General features: G+C 46.9%; 1 protein-coding gene across 8 annotated transcripts in view; it reads left to right on the top strand.

Moving 5' to 3' along the window:
- RAPGEF1 (Rap guanine nucleotide exchange factor 1) overlaps nucleotides 1–27025 on the top strand; it is an 88414-nt gene extending 61389 nt beyond the window's left edge. For 3 of the 8 annotated variants that reach the window (XM_062590643.1, XM_062590640.1, XM_062590639.1), the window contains 15 exons: nucleotides 8646–8927; nucleotides 10241–10333; nucleotides 11944–12032; nucleotides 13367–13478; nucleotides 15139–15214; nucleotides 18117–18205; nucleotides 19199–19287; nucleotides 19662–19847; nucleotides 20004–20088; nucleotides 20326–20420; nucleotides 20933–21011; nucleotides 21167–21268; nucleotides 21687–21784; nucleotides 23206–23334; nucleotides 23850–27025. In XM_062590643.1, the coding sequence (XP_062446627.1) occupies nucleotides 8646–8927; nucleotides 10241–10333; nucleotides 11944–12032; nucleotides 13367–13478; nucleotides 15139–15214; nucleotides 18117–18205; nucleotides 19199–19287; nucleotides 19662–19847; nucleotides 20004–20088; nucleotides 20326–20420; nucleotides 20933–21011; nucleotides 21167–21268; nucleotides 21687–21784; nucleotides 23206–23334; nucleotides 23850–24000 (1755 nt within the window). In that variant the 3' untranslated portion in view covers nucleotides 24001–27025. The remainder of the gene's footprint in view (nucleotides 1–8645; nucleotides 8928–10240; nucleotides 10334–11943; nucleotides 12033–13366; nucleotides 13479–15138; nucleotides 15215–18116; nucleotides 18206–19198; nucleotides 19288–19661; nucleotides 19848–20003; nucleotides 20089–20325; nucleotides 20421–20932; nucleotides 21012–21166; nucleotides 21269–21686; nucleotides 21785–23205; nucleotides 23335–23849) is intronic. The other 5 variants (XM_062590645.1, XM_062590644.1, XM_062590642.1 and 2 more) reach the window with 3 other exon arrangements.
- Nucleotides 27026–27718: the final 693 nt, after the last annotated feature.

The raw sequence follows: 27718 nt of genomic DNA, 5'->3' as shown, positions 1-27718 counted from the left end.
GGAACAGCAGCTACAGCACGTAACTCCTCGATTTTCTCCTAGGAAGTGGCCTCTGACAGCTCTTTCATCTCATGTTTGCTTGTCTGCTTCTCTTCGCATCTCTGTAGTCCCAAACAAGCTCAATAAGCTTGCGTGATTTCCTGATGAATGAGCTGGAGGTTTTTTCCTATATGGCGCTTCTGGGTGATCTGAAGAGAGAACCACAGGAGAAGCTGAGAATGCTTTAAATCAAAATAAGAATAATCTTAGAGCACTGCTTAAATTGGTCAGCAGCAGCTTAAATTAAATGGTAGTAATGATAAAGTGTTAATGTAATGAAATCAAATCTAACCGAGAGATTCCAGTAGCTCATCAATATGGAGCTCGTGCACATGTAAAACTGTATGGTTATGCTCTTATAGCCTGCTTGCTGACAACTGAGAATAGGCTATTTCTTTAACAGTGACCTGAACGTTTAGTAAATTAGACTACTTCTGGAGAAGAAATTATCAGACAAGACTCTGGCAAATTCAAATGTTAAATTAGTTTAATATTGAATATTTGAAAACTGTTTTCTCCCACTGTGTCACTGCTATCTTCCCATTTCAACAGTTAATTCTCTAAAAATTAGTGACAATAATGTTATGCCCTGGGTCTGAAGAAGAAAATGTTCAAGTACTTTACAAGCAGTGTTACTTCACAAGCAGTGAATTAAAGCTTTTGGGTTCAAATGAATGACAAAGAGCAGTATAATAATTTTGTCACACAGACAGAAAGGCTGAGGTGTGGAAATATTAGTGGACTTGCCCAAATTTGTGGTAAAAAAGTTGCAAAAAAAATAAAGTAATTCAAAAATTCTGAATTATGCAGCCCTGTGATAGTGACCCTTACAAGCAAAGCACAGAACTGTAAGACCAGATCGTAGCAGGTAAAAACCACTTCACTGTTTTTGTTTTAAACAAAAGGCAATAAATATGATATTATAATGATTTAAAAATATGTGAGCACTTTTACTTTAAAAAGTGTTTTGGTTGGATTTAAAGGCTTACTGCATGCTTAACTGCTCTGACCTGTTCTCATCTTGCTTTGAATTACATTATTTTTAATATATTATTATATGAAATGCTAAAACTTAATTATAAAATCCTTACTCATTTTTGCAAGGGTTTGTTGAGGGGAAATAAATGACTAGAGCATGAGGAACAATGAAAATAACTAGGCAGTGTACTGTCAAATGCACTAAGGAAATAAACTGAATTAAAAATGGCAATTTTTCCGTTAATGCCTTTAAATTATGGTAATCTCTGTAGTTGCTCGTGACTTTAGCTGGTCCATTTTTTCACAGACAGAAATGAGATTTTCAGTTTGACACTGTCTCTTTGTCTGTAAGCCGCAAAATACCAATGCCCTTACATGCTTCATAGCTGACCCACATAATACCATAACCGTGCTTTATCCCCTTTTCCCTATCCCTAATAAGACAGCAATGTGAAGCAGCTGTCAAGGTTTGGATCCTGCCCAGGGTGACACCCTACATCTCGAGGCTAAGAAGGGTGAGAACCTTTCGTGCAATCTGCTCCTGAGCATTAGCTAGGGAGAGCGAGTGTCTGCTCGAGGAACGCCGCGGACTGCACCAGTTACGCTTTAAGCGCATTGCTATATTCTGCTTTCCTGCCAATCTCATGGCTTCATTTTTTTTTTTTTTCCTTTCTCAACACAGAAAATCCATTCAAATGAGCATTCTGGTACAATAAACCTGTGAAAAGATAAAGCTTTGGCTTTCTACCAGTGCCAGCAAGGGAGTTAATGCTAGGGACAGCAAACCTTTCGCGTAGCAGTCAGCTGAGGAGCAGCCCTCCTGTGTACCCAAATAATCAATGGTGATTATCAAATCTCCTAAAATGGTACATCTCCTACATTAATCTCTATCTATTCTGTGTGTGAAGCAAAAGCCTCCTTAAATCAATACCAGGAAGTCAAAGCTAATAAAGAAATGAAATGGCTGTCCATTAGCTCTGCGTGAGCAACGCGCTGCGGATTCACCCAGCGTAGCCTGTTTCCAGCAAGTGCCCTGGGCTGGTTGCTTCCCTGGAGCCTGGCCTGGCGGGGGGCAGCAGGAGGCAGTCCCGGAGGGAACAGCTATTCCCCTACCAATCTGGTCGTGTGAAGGCAGCAGGAAAGCCGAGTCTGTACCATCTCCTGCGTTGTTAGCTCATTATGTCTATACTTCACGTGGAGGAATAGCTCCTTACTACTGGTTTATGGGGTTTTAAAATACTGGTTTCAGTGCCAGTGCTTTGAAGCAAAAATGAGATGGAGTTCAGAGCATCTTTGCTCTTTTCCCTTTTAATTTGCAATGTATGGGTTTTTTTTTCCCCCAGAACCTTGACCTTTTGCTTTCTCTTCAGAGCTGCAGACACTGCTGCAGTCCAGAAGCTGCCACCGCTCTGTCGACCCACTAATCACACTTTTCCCCTGCTATGCAGGATATTGTGTCAGAGGTAATAGCTTTTACTGGATAGAGGCAGATCTTGAGCAGCTGGATCAAACCTCATAGGTTTGGCAAGTTGAGTCTGTTTTTCACTGAGTCTGATTCTCATCCAGCCTCTGTGCCAGCAAGGGTCCTGTCTGCAGCATGGGCTGGCACTTCAAGGCCTCGTTTCCCCAAGGCTTGTACGTACCACCAGTGGGAATCTGGCTGTATCCTTCACTTACCTCTGTGTTGTCTGGTCTTTTGTTTTCTTTTTAATTCACAAACATTACCAGTAATTTTCCAGAAACCAAACTGGCTCTCCTGTTCCAGCAGAAAGCACAAGCCATTTCCTTGTGAAAACTCTAGTTCAGGGCTTCTGTTGTCGCTTGTTCGCAGCGTTCTTTAGCAAATTGAGCGAGTGCACAGAAATTCATAGCAACTGTTTTTTTTTTCTTGTCAGTGTGTTAGCGTATGCTCAGGAAAAGGAGGGTCAGCGAAGTGTTTGAAGGCACACACAGCTGAGACATGTGCTTTGCATATTTTCCCGCCTCACATCTGTTTACGGAGCTCAGCTTGAGTCTGCAGCATGCTCTGCGGACTGGCCCTGAGCAGACACTGGGAATTATTTTGAATCATATAGTGCTCCGATAATGGGAACTGCTCTCAAACAGGGACTGAGATCATGCTATGTTAGTTCATTTCTGTCCTAAACAGGTTTCGGCTCATTAATTTGGAGTCGGGGGAAAGGAGGAGGTTTGATCAGCTGTTGAGTTGCAAGTATTGTTTGCCTTTGCCATTTGGTGTTCCTCCTACTTCTGTGTTTATTTCCAGTACTGCAGCAGGCCTGAATGGTGGTATTAATAGTGCTCTTGATGCTGGCATCACCAAATCCTGCTTCTGGAAACCACTTCCTCCAGTAGCTTCAATTTTTCCTGCAGTTGAAGCACTGTCAGTCTCTGCAGATCTCTCTAAGCAGTTCTCCTATTTACTTCATAGGCCACACTCCATTTTTTTTTCATGTGACTGACCTTTTAGGAGTCTTGCCCTGTCTCCAAGCTCTACGTTTTAAAGATCAATTTGCTAAGTATGGTGGTATTATTTACTAAATAAACAGGAATTAATGCTACACTTGTGATGCAATTGAATTCTCCAAGTAGTTTCAAAGGAGAGAAATGCATGACAGACTGCCAGATGAGTCTTATCACCGCTTTGCTTCACAAAGACATACCAGAAATCCTCTCAGTTAAGAAGTTTGGATTTGGGTTTTTTCTCTTGCAGTTAAGGCAGGAGACTCTTGGCCAAGGGAACAGAAAAGCTGTATCCATTGCTATGCTAACCAGCATTTAAAAATAGTGAGGTCAGCTGTGCAGCCAGGTCAGAGACTTGCTGAGAAACATTGAAGCATGAGGAATTACTGCTTTTCCTGTGGCAGCACTTGAAGCCATTCTGTGGGCAGGTTGTGTTTCCAGTCATTCATTGTAGGAGCACTTCCTTCCTCATTAGCAAAAGTACCTGGAAGCCCAGCATTGTGTCATGAGATAGGAAGTGTTTTCCAAAAGTTGTCTATGTAATTATATTCTTAGGGTGTAGCAGCTTTGTACAACGCCCAGTATTTTACGAACATAGTTCTCATCTGTTTGAATTTGGGCATCCAGTTCTGGCTCATTGCCCTTGTCTCTCAATAGCATTACCAGGAGATCTAAAAGATTGATTCTTTTCTCTGACAGCTTCATGTTTTAGAAGCCTGATGCTCTATCTGATCTGGGAGTGTCTGGTGGAATTGCAGATAAATTTGACAAAATAAGTCAGTAGGGTAACTGAGAAGGCTGTGCTTAAAAGGTGAAGACTGTCTATGTCTGCTGATGCTGCGAATGCTCTGACAGCCATTTAATTGAATTCAAAGGCTGAATTTAGGATGGAGGCTACTACTGTTGCTCACAGTCAGTGACTATGTGCCTGTGAACTCCCTGTTACTTGTGGTCAGTCATGCCTAGTGAATGTAGAGAAAGCCACTCTTGAAATAAGTTTTCTATTACAGTGCTTATCTCCTGCCATCTAATCCAAATAAACGTTCATAATGTCATTGACCTTTGGGACTTCCTGAGCACCACTGTTAATGATGGAAAGCTGTTCTAAAAGATTGACCATAGCAAAGAAATCAAAGGCAACAAATTGAAAATGTTAGAGGATACCATCTCTGGAGGACCTCTCTGTCACAGTGGTTAGCTTGTCTGATAAACGTTCAGGTCTGGACAAGCTAGCTTCCTGCTGCTCCTAGGAGAGGAGAAATTGCTCTTAGCTCCGAACGCATTTTGTGGAAGTAGTTCTGGAGTGGCAGCTGTTAAAAAAAAAAAAAGAAGAAGAAGAAGAAGAAAAATCACTTTATTGGTGAGAGAAGAGGCATTGCTCTTTTTCTCTCTCTTCTCTCCCCATTGGCCATTTGCCATTGTAGGTCAGAGCCACACAAACTCCAAGCTGGTTATCTCCAAACAGGGTTTGAGTATGGTTAGCCATTCTTACCTGACCATGTGATACGCACTAATAAGCCTCCTGCTGAAGCTTTGTTGCAGGGAATAGCAAGGCTGCAGCATGCTGGTGCTTCCTTTACTGGTGTTGGGAGACCATGCAGTGTTGGGAGCCTGACAGCACGGTGCAAGTTTGGAAAGGATCTCACTGCACCCTGCTTTCTACTTTTCCCAAAGATTATTTTGAAGTACTTTATGTACAAATAAACAAAGCCGTGGAGTATGTCAGTGGAACCATAACTAAAGCCTTACTGACCCAGCAAGAAACTTCTTAGAAGCAGAGAAAAACAAGCACTGATTAGTTTCCAAGATAAACTGTGATTTTTGTATGAGGGGAAGGGGAAGAGTTGGTTGTTTGTGATAGTTCTGTTGAATGGACTTTCCCCTCCCAAAATAAATGTGGCTTTTAAAGGACAAGAGGACTTCTAAAAAAATCTGTGACACCCCAGCCCTGTGGAAGCCGCTGTAGCAATTCCTGCTGCAGCTGCTGGCTGGGCTGGGCCGAATTGGACTGGGAGCAAGAGGAATGAGTGCCATATGGACATCATCTCAACCGCAGGGTGTTTTTTCCCCTTTAAAAGTATGCTTCATTCTTGGCTCTTGTCCCAGCGTGACTGCATAGCTGGAATTCCAGAGCTGCTTGCTGGCCTGCTGAGCTGCTGGGGGAAGGAGGGCTATTCCTGGCTCACTTTCTACAAGATGCAGCATCACAAAAAATTGGAAGTGGGAGCAGCCTGGCTAATGCCAGTGCACCAAAAACTGCTCTGCACTGCTTCCCTGTGTTAACAGCATACTGAGAGCATATTTGTATCATTAAATGATTGCTTGTGGACCACGTAATGAAAACTGATGCATTTTCTTGGGTGGCTGGCCCTTAAATTGGCATTTTCTGCATGTCTCACTCCAAGGTGTTATTTTGAAAGGCATAATGATGAGACTGAGGAGATAAGGATATATAGAGATTGTCAGTTGCAATTCATCCATGTTCAGACTTTCCAAATTGATGCAGTACTAAGGTATATTTAGGTCTAAATTGCCTTTGAATTGGGGTTAATGTCTCTTAAACCATCTAAGGCAGAAGCTATGCAAATTTTCCTTCCTCATAACCAGTAATTCGTCTCCCGGAGCTGTGAGCTCAGCCAGCAGGCTCTGTACTGTGCAGTGTGTCAGCTGCCGAGCCTCAGGGCCTCAGTTTGGCCTGAACTAACCTTGCCAGAGCTGTTAAGCAGTGTGAAAGCTTTGCTGTGTGGCTGGCTGTCCAAAAGTGACTGGATTGAGGCCACTAATTTCCTTCCCCCCCCCCCCCCAAAAAAAAAAAAAAAAAAAAAAAGTCTTTTTCTCTGGGTTTAGCAAGTTAGAAGACAAACCTTTGGGACTCCACAGTGGAAGATGCTCATCAGCTACAAAGTGAAGGGCAGCACATGCCTTCTGTCTCATACAGATACAGATAGCTCTAGCGAAGCTGAGACCTAGGTGATATTTGAGAAAATGATTCCCTTTTGCTGGAGCAGAAGATCTCGTTGGGACAACAGTGTGTCAAGTGCCTTCTTGAGAGCCGTGGCAGGAGGAGTGGTTGGCAGGGGGACACGTTCTCTGTCTGCTTTGCTCCTGTTCCTATTTGGAGACTAGCCTACGACACGGGGCATTAGGTGGCCTAGTAGCACTAGTGAGATCATGAAATACCGGGGAGACGGGGCAGGCACAATGAATCTGCTGAGCCAAGATGATGTCATGAGCCCAGAGCCTTACGAGGGATTTAGTGTTTTGTGCCACGCAAGTGAAAATGAATAAATGTAGAGCATTTATCCAGGCAGAAAGTAAATGCGGAGATTAGACCCATCATTGTTATGGAGGCAGCACTGAAAGCTGCCAGCGTCCCCAGAGCCAGGGCTGCTCATCTGTAAAGAAATGGGCAGGAAGGGAGAGGAGTCCGTCCTGGAGCCAGACTCCTCTTTGCCACAGGCATGTGGCAGGGATTTGCATCCTAATTATTTTTCAGTAGTCTTTTAAGCTCTCTTCCCAAAGCACCTCCCTCTGCTCTTCTGTATTATGTCCTGCAATTTGTTTTGGGCCCCAGGAATAGACGTAGAGTGTTGCTGGACTCCATGCTCAGCGGAGGGGAGCCACTCAAGGATTAAGGTGGTGGAAGGTAAAGTCTAGCCTTTGATCTTTATGTTTCCTTTCCAGCTTGGAGTGGAAGCGCTTTTTTGCCCGAAGGAGTTCTCTGTTTAGGCTTTTAAGCAGTTGTGTGCTTCTGTCTTTCCAAGGTGGCGGGGAAAAAAAAAAAAAAAAACACTACCAAAATGGTGCTGTCGTCCAGGTTCAGGTGGTGGAGTCAGCTTTGTTCTTTATCACCTGCGCATTTCTCCTGAAAAAATACGGCCTGAATTTTCAGATTCATGCTTTTGTGTCCCTTTCTTCTTTTAACATTGCAGCAACGTCACTTTACAGCCCAGTCTGAGCAAGTTGTGCCTGTGCTTCTTGAGATCTCTCTAATGCACTGTGCTACAGCAGATCACTCAAAGGAGCAACCGCGGCAGCTTCACAGGAGCACTTTTCTAGATTAGGTGATTCTTCAGTCTGCTCAGCCACGACACAGCTCTCACTAGTGCTTGAGCTCTACAAGTTTTAAAATAAACTTCTCTCCAGTAGGTTTAGGATTGTTGTTGTCTTTTTTTTTTGGGGGGGGGTGTTAGAGGTCAGTTTTGCTCTGTTCTTATGCTGGATTTACCCTGATGGCAGGTCTTACTAGCACCAGATGTTAAAAAACAGATTTCTTGTTGTTTTTCTTGGCACAATATACTCCCACTGCACCCTATTCAATATTATCTGAGCAGTAATCTGATAATTAGGAGAGAGAGGCATATAAAGCTTTATGTAGATGGTCTCTCTTCATCTCTTCAGCTGACTCTGAGAGGCACCACATTGGAGGATTGGTTTGATAAGGATTTAATTGCTCCTGAGGGCAATTATCATTTTTGCTCCCAAAGTTTCTCAAATGGAAACGAATAACAGTGTCTACTATTGTAAGCTTCTTTGTCCTTCAGTGTAACTTTGAAGACAGCATGTAGTCACTCTTAACTGGCAGCTGTGTAGTTCTGGAGTAGACTTAACTTTGTAGCTGTTAAATTAGAGGGCTGGAGCAAACAACATCTTGAATGTGGATCCTGTGGAAAATCCCAGAAAAGCAATAACTACTCAGAATACTTTTCTTTGCCTAGGTATATACACCGTGCTCATCTTCACAGTTTCTATATGCCTTTACGTATTTTCATCTGTACGCATCATTTTCAGGGTGCGCTTTTCTGTCATTAACAGTGTGGAATAACACTGCCTAGCTGAGGCTGCATACCTACAGGTATATACGCTGTTGCCCCCTCACCCTGCCTTCTAGGAGAAAAGCAGCCTGGCTGCTGTTTGTGTAAGAACATGCCTTAGTGTGAAAAAACGGGCTGACACCCCAGGTAGTGATTCCTGCTCTCGTGTGCGGTTGATAAAATAATGCTGTCGCTGTTCAGGTTTGCCCCTCAACAACGAGGTGCCTGTGTTAGAATTACCTTGTGCTGTCACTGCTAAGCTACTGTTAATCTAACTACTTTTTCTTTTGTCTGTCTTTCTCCTTTTCCTATCTTCCTTGTTTTTGTGTTGTACACTGCTGCGTCCTGTAGTACAAGTCTGTGTTTAGGTCCTACTCCCAGGACTTTGTGCCTCACAACCAAGTCTCCATACCTCCTTTCCTGTCTTCTACCTCCTCGTCCTGCTCCACCCCTCCTTTTCCGCCCGTCCATCCGTCTCAGAGCTCTGACCTAGCGGTGCCAACCACAGCCGGCCCATCACCAAGCACTGTGGATGTGCCAAACTCCTCTTCTCAGGAGAGCAGCTTTAACGGGAATGCTCCTGTCTGCCTTCCTTCTGAAACCTCTTTCACTGATTCTCTCCAGACGTCTTCGGTGAGACTATCCAAAGAGATAATGCACCTTAACACAAGACTGGGTTGTTCTTTTAAAGAAATGTCTCTTGCATTAATACACGCTTAAGCTCAATGTGGTCTAGTCTGGATTCCACACGTATATATGAAGGCCGAGAGACGATTTTATATAAAAATGATGGGTACAAAACAGTGAAGAACACATGAGAAACCATTAATGCATATGTTAGAAAAACACACATGCTAGAAAAAACAGAATGTCAAATGCTAGTGAAAGGGAGAGGAGAAGTTGCTATAGCTTCCTGGAAGTAGCATAGTACAAATCTGCAGAAGGTGAAGGAATGATTTGTGAGGCTGGTTGTTTCTAAACACAGGCTCCTTACCATGGCTCACATCCTGCAGTTACTACCGTGCCAGAATTCGGGATTGCTGTCCTACACTCCCTCCCTATGTCACCCATGAGCCCTTGGAGTGGCCCAGATCCCGTTCAGCTCTGCGCTCTCCTGTGCAGTAAACCTGTTGCTTTCTCCAGGCTCCTTCTCTTCCCAGTTACCAGCAGCCTTAGTTGTGTGATTGGTGGCAGTGCACGTTGGTGCGATGCATCGAGTGTTGGTGAGGTTAGGCTAATGCTGGTTCCCACTGGTATGACACTACTATTTTAAAGTCCCGGATCGGTTTTGCACGCCAGTAGGCCATCAGCACAAGGCATGATAGTGCAGTGTCTGCACACAGTTTGGAGGAAGGACAGTTTGTCAAGCAAATGGTCAGCTCTCACGCACTTCAGACACGACTTTGCCATTGCATCTTCTTTGCACTGGATCCTTGTTAGAGCACAGTAGCCCTTGAGTTTGGTTTAGGCTGGTGTTACACCTATAGGCTGTGCTGTGTAGCATGGTCTGGGGACACATTTGGTCTTTTCTGGGCTGCAAGACTGATCTGCTGTTAGGGCAGGACTACAGTGTTGGTAGGATAAGCATTTTTGTTTCAAGCTCTGTATGTTCAGCTTCTGTAACCTTGAGATCCACACGTGCGTTTTGCGCCTTCGCAGTCTTGTTTCTAGTCACTAGCAGCTCTTGCAAAATAGCCCCTGCTGCTGTCCTGCCGTAGTTTAAGGCCTTCTGGATAGCTCTCGAGAAAAGGAAAATAATTACCCCCGGGAGAGGTCAGCATCAGCGGCCAGCATTGGCGGCCTCTCCGCTGAGCCAGAGGAAGGGTTCCCAGTTAGGTGGTGGCAGCATCTCCCTGCAGCGTGGGGGCCAGGCACGCTCACTCACTAATGCCACGTGCTGGGTGCAGCGCAGCATCACATATCTCCTTTCGTCCTGTCTCCCCTAGAGTGAAAACGCCAGTGAGGAGGCTGGTGAGGGTGAATACGTCAATCTGTATTCCTCTGGCCAAAGCAACGGGGAACTCCCTCACTCTGAAGGAGTAAGTAACTTGGAGAGGGCCAAACCCTGGGAAGGGGCTGCTTGGTGCATGCTGCGTCCACGCAGGGGCTAACACGCTTGGTACCGGCCTCTTCTGCACTTTGTGGAGTCTGTGTGTTCGTGTCGCTGCCCCGATCCCGGTGCTTGCCCGCTCCCGGCTCGCAGGCCGTGCTGGATTCCCAGTTTGGGGAGAGCAGGTGGTGCTTTCGAGGCTCTGCCGAGCCCCAGCAGGACGTAGGGACGGCTTTTCCTTCCACGCTGTTTCCTTGTGCTTTGCCGTTTGTTTAGAGCTGCTTGCTTGAGGTTCCTTTCTCAGAAAGCTACGCTCTTAGACCAGTGCGGTCTTGGGGTCCACATTTATGCTTATAACTGCTCTGGCTTTCCTATTTTAATAAAGCAAGCCTTCTGCTCCTAATTTTTATTTTTCCTTCACCAGTTGGATTCAAAGTAAGCGACTGATTTAGCCTTGTAATCACAGAATGTTTCTTCCTTTGCGCGAGGCTCACGTACCAGGAGTTTCCTCAGGAGACAGGGTGTATTCCATGGTAGGGAGGCACCATCTTCCTGCTGTCCCAAGAAAAAGGCAGAGGTCTGTGGTGATCAGTCTCGCCCACCCACATCTTGCAAGGCATAGCCTCTGCAGGATGTCTCTGGGAGCTTTATTTGTGCTAGCATTAAATGGCCCAAGAGATAGTGCTCCCATCGCTTCCCTTCAAGAGACGCATCTAGGCAGGCCCATCCTTTTGTACAGCAGCTGGAGGGCTCTTCACTTTGAAACGAAGCGCTTTTCAGATGCATAGTCTGGAAAAAATCTGCAGACGCTGAGAAACCTACACTCATCAGTGCATTTTTCTGACTGAGTCTGGATAGCATGTAGGTGGTTTCAGTCCTGTCTTTTCAATAGATTGAATTTCCAAGTTTCCTTCTGCATGACATTAAATAAGCACTTAGATTAATATTCCCCTTTGCTATTCGTGGCTGTTTGCCTTCTTAATAAATGGCTAATTTAAAGTGTTGTGTCTGTATTTGCTTTGAACTGTCTACCTGCTATTCCACGCCACAGGTTCAGATGGTGCTTTTCTGAATTAGCATCGTTTCCACAGCAGTGGATTGTGAAGTGGAAACACTGCGTCATTGCATAACCTCCTCTGATGGGAGAGAGGGGAGGTAGAAAAGGCAGCTTGCATCCACCCATGAAGGCTATCTAGTCTTTTGGGGGTTTTAACTAAGAGGGGAGCTTAGAGCTGGCTTTGACCGTACTGATTAAAGCAGAAGGCAAGTATATTTCAACAGCAAGGGCTGGAAAAAACAAAGGTGGTGAGAGGGTTAAAATCCAAGACAGCAGCTGATTTGTGTTGTAACTTTCAGCATCATTTCACAATGTTAAAAGCAAACAATACTAATTACACTAGTCTCCAGAGATGGTCCCAAATTTCCTGTCTAATTAACTTCTGTGTTTTCCTGGCATTTGGCATTAACTTGCATCAATCTTTAACCCACTCTGTTGGAATTTACAGTAAAGGGCCATTTAGAGGCAGTAAGACTGTGAATGCAAGAGCAGTTGTGATGCAGGATCCCATGTAATAACAAAAAGCTTCCTTCTCTTTGTAGGAATCTCCCTCCATCAAAGACAGCCACTCCAAAGACTCCACCTCAAACAGCAGTGCCATGGGGAAGGAAGGCAAAGATGGTGCTGAAAGGTGAGCCTGACTCCCATGGTACACCTGCATCCAGCCCTCGAAGTTTGCGGGGTATCACCGACATCTCTTAGCCCGGCTCTCTACCAGCCAGCCCTTAGATTGCCTCCTGTTCTGCATTCAACCATCTCAAAGTTCTCCAGACACTGGGCCCACTTTGTTGCACAGCTGGTGAGCAGTGGGATCCCACTGAACAAGGAGGATCCAGGCAAGGTGGCATTACTTAATGCAACAGGCCAGCAAGGGTTAATGCAGCCTATGTTAGTCATAATTGGCTTTCCTGTCACTGACACTGGCTAGTCCCTCCGGCTTCCAGGAAAACATGCAAGAAAAGTCTGTATCGCTGTTGGGAAAGTCTTCCAGAAGGGAATTTCTTCCTAACTCTGCTAGGTACTGGCTGGCTGAGGCCCCAAAGCAGGAGGCTTTATATCCCTTCTAGTGCTATCATTTGTCTATGTAAATGAAGAGGTGCAGGCTGTAACAGATGGGCTTCAGTAGAAGTGGAATGAGTGCTTCCCTGCTGCTTGAGATTGCTCTTCAGTTGAATTTTTAAAGCAAAACTAGCGAACAGCATTGTTCTGTGTGTAACAGTCAACTTCCCTCCCCCATTTCCCTGCAGCTGGTTTGAGGGTTTTAATCCCTGCAGTGAAGAAGACAATGCAGCAGTGCTCTGCAAAGCTCAGTATCTGGCAAAAGCACTGATCGGTGCAAGGGATTCGGGCCTGTGGCTGGGGAAAGCTGTGAAGGACATGTGCATTTTATTTATTCGTTTATTTATTTATTTTTAAGGAGTCTGGGCACAGTGTGTGCCCAGGGGTAAGAGTACCTCCCTTTAGGGCTAGGATTGCTAGGGTCATAGATGTACAGAAAGAGAAGTGGTAAGAAAGAGCTCTTCACCGTATCTTCCTGCAGGAAGACAGCTTGTTATCTCCCCCTGTAGCAGTTGAATCGATTGTGAGCTGACTAAAAGATATGTATGTACAGTGTACTTAGTCTCTATACATTTGAAGAAAGGCTTAGTTTTGTGTGCACTGAAAATTTGGCAGATTAAAGAGACACAAAAGCATATTCTCGTGGAGGACGTAATAAAATCCTGTCAGGCAGAAACCCAGGAAGACAAGTGTTTAGTTCTTAAAGGTTCATCTTTCTCTTTTTCAAGAGATGCACAAAGCAACAGAATTAGAGCTAGATATTTGGATTTGTTTGCAAAGGATTTACCTCCAGATTTTCTGTGTCAGAGCAACTTAATGAAGGTCTGAACGCTGCAAGCTCGGCTGGAGCCAACCTCTGCTCTCCTGTCTGGCTGGGTGATGACACTGATGGTTGTTTTCTTCCAGGCAGCAGCAGTCACCAGATGCGTTGGAATCGTCACAGTTGGAGGAAGAGGTAGACGAGCTATCCCTGATTGACCACAATGAAATTATGGCCAGGTTAACGCTGAAGCAAGAGGTAGGTACTTTCAAGGGTCATTTTCATACTCTTTGGGTTATGATCTATTGAAATCTGACTTCCGTTGAGTGCACAGACATGGCATCAGCTTTTATTTGAGCCAATAGGAAAAACTAGGTTATAGCAGGCACAGTATGCAGCTTTCTGCATGCACACTGTTGTGAAAGTGTGAGATATTCATACAGGAAGGGAACATCAGCACTGACTGCGAGTTTAACAAAATGTGCAATATGTCTCTCTTAAAACCAGCTCATCTGATGCCCTTTTCCCCATCTGCTCCCTCCTACCTCTTCAGCCTGTTACAATCTGAAATGAAGTACCTGAGGGTTTGAACACAATAAATCCAGGTGAAGGTTTGTGGTGTTGACCTTTCAGTCTGAAGGCAGGTTTAGCATATTACCCCAATAAGACTTTATATTACTGATTCTGACTTTGGAAGAGCAGCCAAAGTAACTGTTTCTTTATTTGAGAAATGGCTTTGTTTCTAGCTTTGAGTGCACTCACAGACATCTCTGCTTGCTTGCTATGCTCTTGAACCAAGCTGTCTCTGACGTGCAAATAGGGGGAATATGCAGGCCTTCAAACCCTTCAGACTGTCAGGGGGGCTAGTCTGAAAAACAGAGGAAATCTACTGGCACTTTAGGAGTGTTCTTCGCTCAGTCAAGATGCACAGAGGTGAGTGAGAAGCTATTACTCGTTCTGCAAGTAGTATTTCTTAAGTCTTGCCAGAGAATCGCCTGATAAAATCACATCGATGTAGCTGCTCCATGGCTGCAAATCCTCGTTTTTTTCAGTATTTTGCATATTAAAATGACAGAGGAATTGCTAAAGGAAGCCAGATGTTGATTCTAGTGTTTACCCTGCAAGAATGAATACACCCTTAACAAAAATTTAAAAATGGGTGATTTCTGAACATTTTTGACTATCAGATCTGTGTCAATCCTTAGCTGCTTTTTTTTTCTTACAATCTGCATGTTTAAAACAGTATAAACTGCTACAGTTCTGCTGTGAGCCATTTCCAGTAGTGTGGGAACCACTGACTAAACGATAGATTAGTTTTCCATATTTTTAGTAGTGAACTGCAGTAGCTAGAAGAAAGAAGTTTTTAGAGAGTGGTAAGGCAGGGGTTAAGCAGTTAGCAGCCTGGATTCCTGCTCCTGGTTATCGGATCACTTCAGGTGACCTCCAGCCAAATAGTTCCAGATTATGGAATTAACTTGCTACGTTTTGATGTTTCAGAAACATTTTCGTCAAATGTGTGACCTTTCACTCCGCAGCCGCTGTGATACGTGATCATGCACTTTGAGACAGTTCACATAGCGGTACTGCTCTATTAATGGTCTTTTGGGAGCTTTGGGGAGTCTGGGACATTCATATTCATTCTTTAGTAGGCAGAAGGTTCAGCTTTCACTGCACTTTGCAGCCTGGCCTCAAAATGTGAGTGGCCCGAGTGAGCATTAGCCCATATCCTCACCTGGGACATCAAGACTCGGATTGCAGGATTAGCCCAGCACTTAAGACCATATCCCAGCTTGTGTTGTGAGCAGTGCTGGGAACAATGTGTACTCTGCCAGTCAGTGCTGAGTTTGGACCTCAGAGATGGTAAACTAGGCCGAAGGGAGCATGGGTTATGTGTAATGTGTTTCTGTTCTCATTGCAGGGAGATGATGGGCCAGATGTTCGTGGCGGGTCTGGAGATATTTTGTTAGTGCACGCAACAGAGACCGACAGGAAAGGTACAGTGGATGCACCCAAGCAAGCTCAAGAGTGCAGCCTGGTGTGGTCTTTTGCTGCTTTTAAGCTGATTCTCTGTAGTGTGAGCAGTTGCAAAGTTACCATATGCAGCTGGGCCGGGATGGAGATGATGGCATTAATGATTCTGTGAGTTGCGGAGCGGATTGTGCTTATCTTTGGTGAAACAGAGGTAAGCTGGATAAGCACTTGTTCATTCCATTTAGCAGCAGGGATGGTATTAACTCTTTAAAGCCCTTGCTGAGATCTGGAAGGTAAGGCCCACCAGTGGAGTTGGTGACAGTGCTGTGTTGGTGCCTCTGAGGCAGGCCGCTGCTTTCTGAAAGAGCAGCTTTGGACAGCCTGTTATGGCCTATTTGTTAAACCCTTTTTTTATCTCTCCAAACCTAGTCACCTCTCACATGATGCAGCTCCTTTCTGAGACCTGTGACAAAGACGACCTTTGCGGCATTTCCAAGGAGTGATTTTGAACCTGCCAAACACATTTGTGCTGATGGCCTTAACCAGAATTGATCTCCTTATCTCCTGGGATGCAAAGCAAAACACAGTAACCTACTGAACCACTCAGCTCCCATATTTTAAGAAGCTTGATCAGTCAAAGGGGAGATAACTTCCGTGTACATTTTTAAATGGAAGCTTTCTTACTGTAGCATAAGACGTTTGCAGTTGCTTACTAGCACCATTCAACTAGGAAGAAAATCCTTCCCCTGGCAGATATATTTCCCTGTCTAATCAGGCATCCAGCACAGACACAAAAGACCAAAGTTGGGAACATAGTAGAGAGAGGAGCACAATTCATTATGTTATGGTTAGATATGTGGGGAAAAAATGTAGAGATGGTGAAAGTATCCCTTTTAAAAAAGCTGAAAATGGAATAGAGAAGCTCTGATTTACTGTTGCTGTACTCCAGAACAAGCATCACATTGGAAGAACTTCTTCCATACTGTTGCTGTTTAAAGACAGCTACTTGATAAAAGGATGTGTGTTAGACAACCAGTTCATGAATGGTGAGCTTTGCAGATGTTGCAAACAGGTGAAAACTGTGGAGAACCTCTCAAGACTGGAAAAACTAGAGCAAGGTTTTAAAAACACAGCAGCGCGGAGGAGGGGAGTGGTTAGGTGCAGGGAGATCTGAGCAGCGCGTTGCTCGGAATAGTCACAGAGCTTAGCTTTACATACTCTGCCAAGCCGTTGATCTGAATGGAGCATGGAGGAATCTGTGCTATGTTAACCCACTGTTTGGGTGACTGAGAGGGTTAATGAATTAAGCTTACAATGAGGAGAATTCAGGGCTTGTAAATCAATCAGCCAAACTGCACAGAGGGGTATAGTTAAGAGGCTTTCCTTTAAAGATGAATTTCTTGGCAGCTTTGAGTGCCAGAGCAGACCAGCTGTATTACCTCATGTTGCCTTTTGGGCAGATGGGAACCCAGAATAAACGTAACTCCACGCCCTGTTGCATGATGCTTCTTGTCCATTTGAGTTTTGTAGAAGGGCTAAATGGAATAAGGGATAAAATGAGACTTGCAGTCTTTAGGAATAAAATCTGTGGTCAATTAAATGCTCTCAGCCACATGCGCTTGCTGTGAGTGCAGGATTACAGCCGGACAAGGCCTAAGAGTCACCTCTGACATGACCACCCAACCTCTGGCTTTAGAGCTTAAGTCTGGTTGTCTTTAACTAAAAGCAATTCTCTCAGATTTAAGAACAGCGAGAAGAAGCAGCTGCTTGTGAGGTGCCTGCCTGCCAAGAGAAACGCTGCAGGTAGAAAGGCACAAATCCCCTTTCACACCCTCCCCGTGCCATGGATTGAGGTTACGGCGCATGGGTGCGGGGTGCTCCTGCCCTGGCTGAAGCCCGCCGTACATGTACGGCCTGGCCTGGGCAGGCACGGCACAAGCTGCTTCCCCCAGCCCTGCCAGGAAGCCTCTGCCAGCGGTTGCAGCGGGCCAGCGAAGGGCAGCAGGCCATGCCGCTGCAGATGTTGACTGCACTGCTACACGGTTGTTTATACTAGCGCCAATAAGCTTCCATTTTGACTGCTGCTGTCCGCAGTGACCAAGCCTGGCCCGGGACTGCAGTCCTGACCTGAAAGCTTCTTTCCCTGTTACAGTTCCTGCTTTTTCAAGTTGCGTCCTCTGGGTCCGTGACAATAGCCGAAGCCTCTGTGATTCGGGGGCCTGGAGCACCCAGGGGTGCAGCTTAACGAACAGAAGTTCTCTGCATGCACCGGGTCAGCGCTTGTGTCACAGCCGTGGGTCATGGCAGGGCACGGTGGTCCTGGTCATGGCAGGGTCAGTTTTTGCTATACAACTTACTCTTCTTTTAACTGAAAACAATCTTACATTTACACTCGCCGGAGGGAGTTTTCCTGGATCACAGCAAGGAGGGGAGGCTCTGCAGCACCGTGTCATCATTTTAAATACGTGCATTGCTGTTACGAGGGAAGAGTGACCCTGTTCTTCCTGCACAGCTCTGCACTACCTAAGTAGTAAAGACAGAAAACAGACACCCATCTCTCAGTCATGTCTTCTCTTTAAAGTATCCCCAAGGCCCTCAGCACACTTTTCCTTGACCTATTATTAAACTTTTCCAACCCACAGACAGGAGTTTTTCACTGACCGCTTTCGTGATCCCATAAGCTAAAAAGCAAGGCTGATATTGCTTCGGGTGGGAGACAGGCTACTGGGGCTGGGGCAGTTTCGCTGTTGCTTTTATGCCTTAGGGTCCATCTGCTGGTAAGAAACAACAACACAGCATTTCTGTAAAGCTCCTTCATGTCAGATTGTGTCCCCTTCCTCTTTCTGTAAGGTAGGATTCAACCTAAGAATGAGCTTCCTTTTCTAAACACAGGGTTGATTGATGCTTCCTTGTCTTTCCCTGTAGATCTGGTGCTGTACTGTGAAGCCTTTCTAACCACATACAGGACATTTATTACCCCGGAAGAGCTCATCAAGAAGCTGCAATACAGATATCCTTTTGCATGAATGACAGTTCAGCCTCTTCAAGGATCAGGGCCAAGCACTCATCATGGAGGGAGTTGGGGGGAATTTCTTCAGCCAAAAGCCTACTGGCAATTCAGTCAGTAACACTCTTGCCGTAGAGGTGTCACACACAACTTGCCCACTGCCAAGCAGGAATTCCCTCACCTCTGCACCCTGCAGGTGGGAGATGCACTGGGGCAGGTCGAGGCAGAGGGGAGCATCTCCAGCAAGTATGGAGACTGCTTCTTGGTGAGCCCCCTGTCTGTAGTTCCTTCCCCTCAACTCTGTTATGGTCGCTCCCTTACTACCGGCAGCACTGAGTGGGTCAGTGTCTCAGTTCAGGCAGTACAAAGGCCTCATGGGCTTTGGTCCTGCAACCGCATGTCAAAGGAGGCCTGACGTCACCCTGCCCTGAGTTGCAGCTCATCACTGCCATCTGCCCGTGCTCCCCGTGCTTCTGCTGGGATCAGTTCTGCCAAGAACACAGCATATCTCACTGCAGAACAATTGTCAGTGAAAACACTTGCTTTGGAGAGGTGCTGGGACATTTGCATAGGCCTGTTTCTATTTCCCTTTATCCACCTGGTGGAAGTTTTTCAGCCTTTGCTGTCCTGTCTTCCTCGCTCTGTACCCCTTGCAGCAAATTAGGTAGTGAGATCTGTTATGAGACCAGATGTTACAGACCAGCAGGGGGGTTCACAGTAAAGGAGTGCTGCTCATTAAATTTCATCTTAGAGAGAATGCTCTGCTAGCATGAATTCTCTAAGGTGTAAGAACCTCCTCACACCCCTGCTACCTGCAGCTGGTGGTATCTTTGTACCATGTTAATTAGAGAACTATTAGTGTCCCATATCTCCTAGAAGCTGAACACCAATTTCAGTCAAGATAGAGTATTATGCTTTTCTAATGTTCCTCAAGGTAGCTGAAAGTTGCGCGGCCGGTCTGATTACGTTAGGCTGATTCTTTAATTTGTGACCAACATATGAGAAGTTTTGCCACTTCGCAGACACATTTAAGAAGCGAGTCAGTAAGAACACCTTCTTCGTGCTGGTGAGAGTGGTGGATGAGCTGTGGTGAGTTGCCTTCTTTGTTTTGGGGTTGGAGATACAGGGTCAGTAACAAGATGGAAGTCTACCAGTTGTAAACATTACATTGTTTAAGATGGTACCTGCAACTCCCTGCCTTGACCAAGGAGACAGCTACAATGCTGGACACAGGGAACCCTCTTTTTGGAGGAGGAGGATTCTCACAGCGTCCTCTCTGGGTCCATGATTTTAAAATAACCTGTGAAAGGGGAATCTCTTTAAGAAAGGAAGAGCTGGGAAGGAGAAGAAGAAGAATTTCAGTCACTTGGTTCTGCTTTTGGGAAAGAGTGACAAGACTCTATACAAATACAAATTCCACTGTAGCTCTGATGTCTTACTCGGGTTTCCCATCTTTCTCTCAGCCTAGTGGAGTTGACAGATGAAATTCTCAAGCTGCTGATGGACCTGGTGTTCCGGCTAGTCTGCAATGGAGAGCTGAGTCTCGCTAGAGTGTTACGCAAAAATATCCTTGATAAAGTCGATCAGAAGAATATGCTGAGATATGCCAATTCCATCAAACCTCTCGCAGCCCGTGGGGTGGCAGCCAGGTGAGGAATTGTGCACGTAACCATGTCTTGCTCCTTTCTGAAACACAGGCATCCCTTACCTGCAGGTGCAACAGTTTTCTCAGTCCAAAATATAATGATGGAAAGAAAACAATCCACATTTTCTTAGCCTTTATACTTCATCCTTGTTTCCTGCAGGCCAGGAACCCTACACGATTTCCACAGTCATGAAATAGCTGAGCAGCTGACCCTGCTAGATGCTGAACTCTTCTATAAAATTGAGGTACAGAGGCAAGGATGGGGTGAGGGTGGTGGTAGAGATTTTAACGTGCACCCCCTGCAATCTCTGGTATTGCTCGCTGCCAGCTTTCCATGTGCACCTGTTGCATTGTAGGAGACAGCTGAACTTGTGTCAGCAAAAGGCTATGACCACAGCAAAAGGCTGTGACTGAGGAATCTTAAGGCAGAAATCCTATTTTAACATGTGGTGTTCTCCCACTCTCTCTCTTTTCCTTGGCAGATACCAGAAGTTTTGCTTTGGGCAAAGGAGCAAAATGAAGAGAAGAGCCCTAACCTAACACAGTTTACAGAGCACTTTAATAACATGTCCTACTGGTAAGGAGATCAGTGCGACCATGGCACTAAAGTGTGCTTGACCTTTGGTGCTGTAGAGTTCAATATATTTCTTCTTGAGCTGGGTTCCCTTGTTAAAAGGATTGTACCTTTTAGTGGCATCATGCCTATCTTTTTGGCTGGGAACTAGATGCAGGGCACTCTTCAAAGAGCCCAGAATACAGAAAATACAAAATCATGAGGGTTTCGGAGGACACAGCAACCTGTAAGAATTAAGAATTATCATCAGTGTTGTTAAGCTCTTCAAACAAACATTCTCCCTGCAAATAAGTGCTCTCCTAAGGGTGGTGTTACTTCATTGTGATCGTCCTTGAAATTATTCCATTTTTGTTGTGAACTGAAGTGTTCCATTTAAGTTGGAAGCATCATGAACTTGTCAGCCTTGTTGATCCATCTTTATTAGTTACCCATTTTGCAAATGAAGCAAGAAATCTGAGATCAGAATTCTGTCTCAGTGAGTTTATCGATCTTTCTATTTTGTTCTGTTCTTCTAGGGTCCGTTCAATAATTATGGTGCAAGAGAAAGCCCAAGACCGAGAGAGGCTGCTCCTTAAATTTATAAAGATTATGAAGGTATATGAGCTTGATTCTTGCTCTGAATCACATGCACTGTTCACTAAATATCTGGGAACAGGAGTAGGAGTGTGGTACATGCCAGTGAGTAGAGCTGTTTGTTGCCGGAAGGCTTTTCAGATCTCTAGAGTAACTGGTATTCTCCTTCTTCACAGCACTTACGAAAGCTGAATAATTTTAATTCCTATCTGGCCATTCTTTCTGCACTGGATTCTGCACCCATCCGAAGGCTGGAGTGGCAGAAACAAACCTCAGAGGTAAGGAATATCAAGGACTTTCATCTTTAGGGGAAAAAAGGCTAACTGCAGTTACGGTATGAAACAGCTCCATGAGTTTTAACAGCTCAGTGATGTCCCAGTGTGGAGGGATGGTGGATAAATGCTCTCCGCTTATATAATGCCACAGTGCTGGAAACCTGCAGTGTTTCTGAGCATTCTGACAGTGGCAGAAATGCCAGCACAGTTACAGGCTGAGAGAGCAGCGTCTTCCTCCTGCAAATTGAAGGCTTGCTGAAGGCTTGTTCTGTGTACACAGTCAGGCTCACATTTATTAAATCAACTGGAGGTGTTTGCAGGGTGGCATTAGCTCTCTAGCCTTCATAGGTCCCTGGAGGGGAGGTCACAGAGAAAGCTGGTTTGTAGCAGTGGTGCTACCATGAGCTTTGTCTTCTTCTAGGGCCTGGCTGAGTACTGCACACTGATTGACAGCTCCTCATCCTTCCGGGCCTACCGAGCAGCTCTGGCCGATGTGGAGCCTCCCTGCATACCTTACCTGTGAGCTGATGATTTGTCTTTCCTCTGCCATTACTTCTGCACATTCGAGCAGTTCCTCCAGTGTTTCCCCAGCACCTTCTGCTCAACTAAACACTTGCCTTTCCCCCTAGATCTAGAATAAGGCATTGATGTGCCGCATCTTTATAGCAAACGCACATGCCCATCATGGAACAACTTACCCTGCATTAGGGAAAAACAGGGTGACACCCCTGGGTACTGCTCTATGTTTCCCTGTGACAGTGTGTTCCTGCTATAAGATGACTGGGTTCCTCTATCGACTGTTCCCCTGAGGATCTTGCTCCTTTTTGTAAACATTGATCAAAGTCCAGACTACCTCCTGCTGTTTCAGATGTTTCACTTCGTGCCTCAGCTTTCTTTTCTTGTTAAGATGAATTGGCTTGAATTGACTATAGCAAGGGAAGTACTAAGTGCCTGGATCTTTAGCTGACACTTTTTATCTGCAGTTTCTTTGGAGTCACATAATAGAGAAAGACAAATTTTCCCATGAGGTGAAATGGATCCACAACTTTGAGCTACTTCACACTCCTCTACATCAGCTCTGATTCTGCTAACTGGAAGAGCTGGTAAATTAGGAATCTCCCTTGCCAAACGTACTTCTTCATTCTGTTGACAGATGAAAGGTTCAAGCCTTTGCCCTTCTCTGTACAGGCACTCTGATCTAGATATCAGATTTCATATGGGTTTATCCTAGAAAAATTCTTCTGGTCTTGCTTTCTTCTGTGGTAAAAATTCTGTAGGAAGAGGTTGCACAGATATTCAGCATATCATGTGGTGGGGACCACAGGAGCACTGTGCAGCCACACAGGTGAGCAGGAGAGGTAAAGAGAGGGAGACACAGACTCTTTTGCTAACAAAGCCTCAACATAAGGAAAGTCATCTTCCATAAACCTGGAAGGAAGGTCTAACTCCCTGGCAGATGCACCCCACTACAACCTTCTTCCAGCCTCATCTTCTTTTCCACAAGCATTGAAAGAGCAGCAGACCCAGCACTATTCTTGTGAACATTAATGCCTCACCTCTGAGATATCTCAGCTTGGCATGTAATGATAGGATCTAAACACCTTCATATTTGCTGGAGGGGCTGGGAGGAGATGTTGCTCTCTAGTTTAAAATCATTGAAAGAGCAGCAGACCCAGCACTATTCTTGTGAACATTAATGCCTCACATCTGAGATATCTCAGTTTGGCATGTAATGATAGGATCTAAACACCTTCATATTTGCTGGAGGGGCTGGGAGGAGATGCTGCTCTCTAGTTTAAAATCATGATGCTAAGGGTGCCAGCAGCAGGAGACAGTTAGCTTATGTGCAGCTGCCTTTCGGCTGGCTGTCCTGCCTGTGTGTGACTAACCTCTGTACTTGTTTGCCTACTCTCTGACCTGCCACCCCTTCTCTTTTTCAGAGGCCTGATTCTGCAGGACCTGACCTTTGTTCATCTGGGAAATCCAGATTACATTGACAGCAAAGTGAACTTTTCCAAACGCTGGCAGCAGTTTAACATCCTAGACAGCATGAGGTGCTTCCAACAAGTGTAAGTGCAGTGAAGGGAATCAGAGGCAGCTCTGTGATACTGCTGTGGGGTTGTTACAGCCAGCGGTGGTGAAGGCACGTGAGCTGCTGTGGAAAGGGAAGGGAGTTTAAAGTCAAAACACTGTGATGGAGAGACTTAAGGAGTCCTGCCAGTGTATAAAGTTTCCCTACTCCTCCTCTTCACAAAACAGCTTTTCCTCCAGATTTTTGTTGTTGCTGGTTTCTGTGTTCTCTTGATCAGGAAGAATTTTCTTTAATGCTGCTTTTCAGTAGAAGCAACAGCTCTAATTCGGTGTCACAGGATCAGTGGTCTGTTTTCCCAGTTCAGTCGTGGGCATCATGTGTAAACCCTGGTGTCACATCGTTGGCATAAGGAGTGGCCCGGGGAATGCAGGTCACAGTGCTGGGTGTGCATTAGAGCAGAGGGGGGTGGCTCTAGGCTGAGAGAGGTTTGGGAGAGGTTCCCCAGCAGCATCTTGGTTAACTGCAGCCGTTCTGTTCTCTTTGATTTTACAGACATTACGACATCAAAAGAAATGATGATATAGTGTCATTCTTCAACGATTTCAGCGACCATCTGGCTGAGGAGGCCTTGTGGGAACTGTCTCTCAAAATCAAACCTCGGAACATTACGAGGAGAAAAACAGACCGAGAAGAGAAAACCTAGGAGGAGGGGTTTGTGTGAGCGAGGAGAATTGCTCCGCAGATGCGCCAAGGGCAGCTAGGAGACTGGAGTTCAATGTTTGTACCTGTTACCGGATGACGCACCCTCCCTCCCAGCTGGCAGCAGTCACTGGGTGTGTGAACGTTGGGCTCTTTCAGCACAAGGCCAGCGAACGCGTGCGTGGGCCGCCTTCTTGCCAGACGGCAGCAGCTAAGGCGGGAGATCAGCCAGTGCTCGGTGCGCTCACCTTCCTTCTCCTCCCATCCCTCTGTGCCATGAATCAGCTTTAAACCTGGGGAGAGAGCTTTGTGGAAGGAGGGTCCCATGCAAGCGTGTTGCTGGTTTGCTGACTGATACTTCACTGGCGTTCAGAAGGACCTGAGCTTTTGTTTCCATCCACGAGGGAGGATCAGCAAGAGCTCAGCACCCACAAACAAGTCGCTTGTCTCTGGAGTGTTACCTAGCAGGCAGCAGCTGCGGAAGCCGAGGTTTTGCATCTCCCCTGTAACGCCGCCTCGAAACGTTTTTAGCCCCAGGAGATGAGGATGGAAGAATCGGCCGCTGTCTGCCAGAGGAGCTCTGCTTTCAAAAAGAACTCGCTTTTGTTTACAGGGGTGTTGAGTTTACCCCAGATCTCTCTCGCCTTCCTAAAGGGAGAAAGGCACTGGTCACAGGTGCGGAAGAGGCACTGAAAATGTGGGCAGGGACCCGCCATCTCCGGTCGTCGTATCCCCCTTCGCCTCTCAAATCTCATTATTTAAGCAACGGTAATCCCTTGGAACCCTGGAAATATTGACTAGCCAAGGTACAGTGGGTCACTCGTCCTGTGAACCTGTATCTTTTAGTGATGGTACTAGCTTTTGCACAGTAAATTCTGTAGTATATAAGAAAGACTGTAAATATTAGTATTTAGAATCCATTGGGGATTTTTTGATGCATGTCTGAATACCAGTGGATTTATAGGAAAACAAGAAAGTGCAAAACAATATGTATAAAATTCACAACCGGTGACAATGTTGTTCCAAGTGCTGGAATAAAGGAGGCTTGGGGCAGCCGCGTGCGGAGCTGGCTGCGAGTGGGATGCAGGATCCAGGCGGAGGAGCTAGCAGATATGTTCCTGGGATTGTAAATGCCAGTAGGGAAGGAGCCCTGCTCAGGGCCAAGCCTGCCCGTCCCCTCCACCCCACTCCTCTCTCCTCTCGTTGTTGCCAAATGGTTTGGGGGGGGTTAAGGGAGGCGTCCCACTGGGATAACCCTTGGTGCTGCGCTTTGTGGTCCTTTTTTTGGAAAAAGCCTCAACAAGACCCTGTCCCCAGTAGAGCCATGCCCGGAGCCAGCAGGGCAGAGGCAGCCCAGCATGTAAGAGAGGGGGTCAGCGTTTCCCACCCACGCAGTGTTAACCCCAATCTGTTCGGTGTGCCTTATTCAGCCCCTCTGTCCCTTCTCCACGTCCCACCCCGGACATCATCCTCACCAGTGCAGCCCCAGCTGCACCAGTTCACATCCTTCCTTTCTGTCCCCGTTCAGTTGTTTACAGTGTGGATCATGTTTTTGAGTGTATGCTATAGATTTTATCGGCCCTGCAAGGCCTTTTTCGGAACCACGTTGTGTGTTCACAGGTTTTTATAGAGTTCTGTCTAACAAAAACCCTGCAGTTTTAGGGCTGTGGCTTGCAAAGAACATACGTGGGATATTTTGCAGAGCATCCTTAATTTATTTCTCAGTAGCAGGCTCGCTGTTCTGCAAGGCTCTGTTTAGTCTGGGTGAATCAGCGTTGCAAGCTCTTCCTTCTGCAAACAGATGGCAAAGGCTTAGCCGGCTCCCTTCAGCTCCCGTTGCCAGTCTGCAGGAGGGAACGGCGGCTGCCCTGCTCAGCTCGCAGGACTACGCCTAGCTTTTCCTGAAGACTCAGGCACAGGGTTCATCAGCGCCCCGGCGTGCACCGTGTTCGTGAGCAAACGTTCGTAAGGCAGGTTGGTCGGACCTGCTGCAGTAGAGATGCCCTTGCCCCGCGGCGCGGGCCGTGCCGGGCGCTGGGCGAGCCGCGCTTACGGCCGCTTCCTCCCTAACTTCAGCTCCCCTGGGGCGAGAGTCTCCAGGCGCCGCAGGCATCTCAGGCAGCCGAAATCCGCCTCCCAGGCAGACGGCGGCCGAACGGCTCACCCAGCGCCGGGGGCCGGAGCAACCGCTCTGCGCCGAAGGTGTCCTCTGCGGAGGGGGAGCGTGGGGGACCCGCACGGGAAGCCCGGCTGACGCTATGCAATCCGCAGCGCGGACGAAGCAGGGATCTTGCTGGGCTAAATCCCCGTATCCGAGCGGGAACAAGCGTTCCGGCTGAAAACTGGGGGGTTCCTGTGGCACGAACATGCGCGAGCCGTGCGCTCCGTCTGGCGAAGCCTGTGCGAGCCCCAAAGGCATCACGGCCATCAAAGCAGGAAATTAACACTTTTTCTTCTTTGTAAATAAGAAAAAAAAAAAAAAAAAAGGAGTCTGTGAAAAGGCAAATAATATACAATCCGCGTCCGGCGCCGAGTTTTCTGCTGGCTCCCTCCGAACGTGTCACTTTACTGTTGAAGGTTTGCTCTAGCATAGGCCTTTCCTAGGAGTGTCCCGAGTGGTGATAGCACTAAAGCAGCCCCTGTTTTCGGTGGCGCGCGTTGCGCGGGGCAGGGCGCAGGCGAACCCGGGGGGCGCCCAGCGGAGCAGCTGGGGCTTCGCCCTCCGCAGCCTCCCGGGAGGCCCGGAGCAGCCGCCGCCGCCGCGGGCAGAGCCGCGAGAGCTGCCGCCGCCTGGGGCCCCCGCCGGGCCGGGCCCCTGCCCCGCTCCCCAGCATCGCCGCCATCCCGCCCTGTCACGTTGTATATAAATATTTACCACTAACCCCGTCCTGATGGTGGCATCTTCCTGCAAACATTTCAAACCTGTAACTTTTATATTAAAGACAAATAAATACCAATAATGAACCTGCCTAACGATCCTGTTTACAGTGCATGCAGCAGTCTGTGGATTAAAGTGACAATCGAATCCACTTCTCGAGCTCGTGTGGCCTCGTGTTTTCTGCGGTGCTCCGGGGTTTTCTCTGCCGTTGGCCTTTCTGGCTTTTGTTTTTTACCTTGCAAGTCGCTTGCCCGCCGCAGCGCCAAGATGCACAGCCCTGGGCTCCCCGGGGCCAGCACCTCCCGGCGCCTTCCACCGGGTGCCTCTTTCACGTGCCGGCCCTGGGGGGGGGGGGGTTTCTGCCATGGCTGCAGTGGCCTTGCGACAGCCCGCGGAGGGCGAGGAATAATCCCTCCGGCGGCCTGGATGGCCGGGAACGCTCCCGTGCTATTTCAGGCCTGGCCTAGCTTCAAAATTCCTCTGGAAATAATCCGCATCTGCCAGCTCGGGAGGAGGATGCCCAGACGCTGAGCGAGCCGCGTGCCGCCTCCCTGCCGGCCCGGATGAGCGGCGCTGCCGGCACCGAGAGCTGCCTGCCCCGGCAGCGCCGCTGAGGAAGCGAGCGTTGGCCCGGGGGGGGGGGTGGATTTTTCTGCACCACTTTTCTGCCCCGGACACCTGTGCAGAGCGTTGTGGTTGGCACCGGTGCGCAGAGGCAGCGTGAGGCCACGGGACAGGCTGCGGTTCAAAAGAAAGCTCTGCACAGCCATCAAATAATCTCCTCTTTGCCCCGTCCTCGGCAAGGAAACATCTCTGGGAAGGCTGCCAGCTCCAGGCGCGCGGC

The sequence above is a fragment of the Rhea pennata genome, chromosome 18 (assembly GCF_028389875.1).
Source record: "Rhea pennata isolate bPtePen1 chromosome 18, bPtePen1.pri, whole genome shotgun sequence".
Taxonomy (NCBI): domain Eukaryota; kingdom Metazoa; phylum Chordata; class Aves; order Rheiformes; family Rheidae; genus Rhea; species Rhea pennata.
This window is presented reverse-complemented; position numbering and strand designations above follow the sequence as displayed.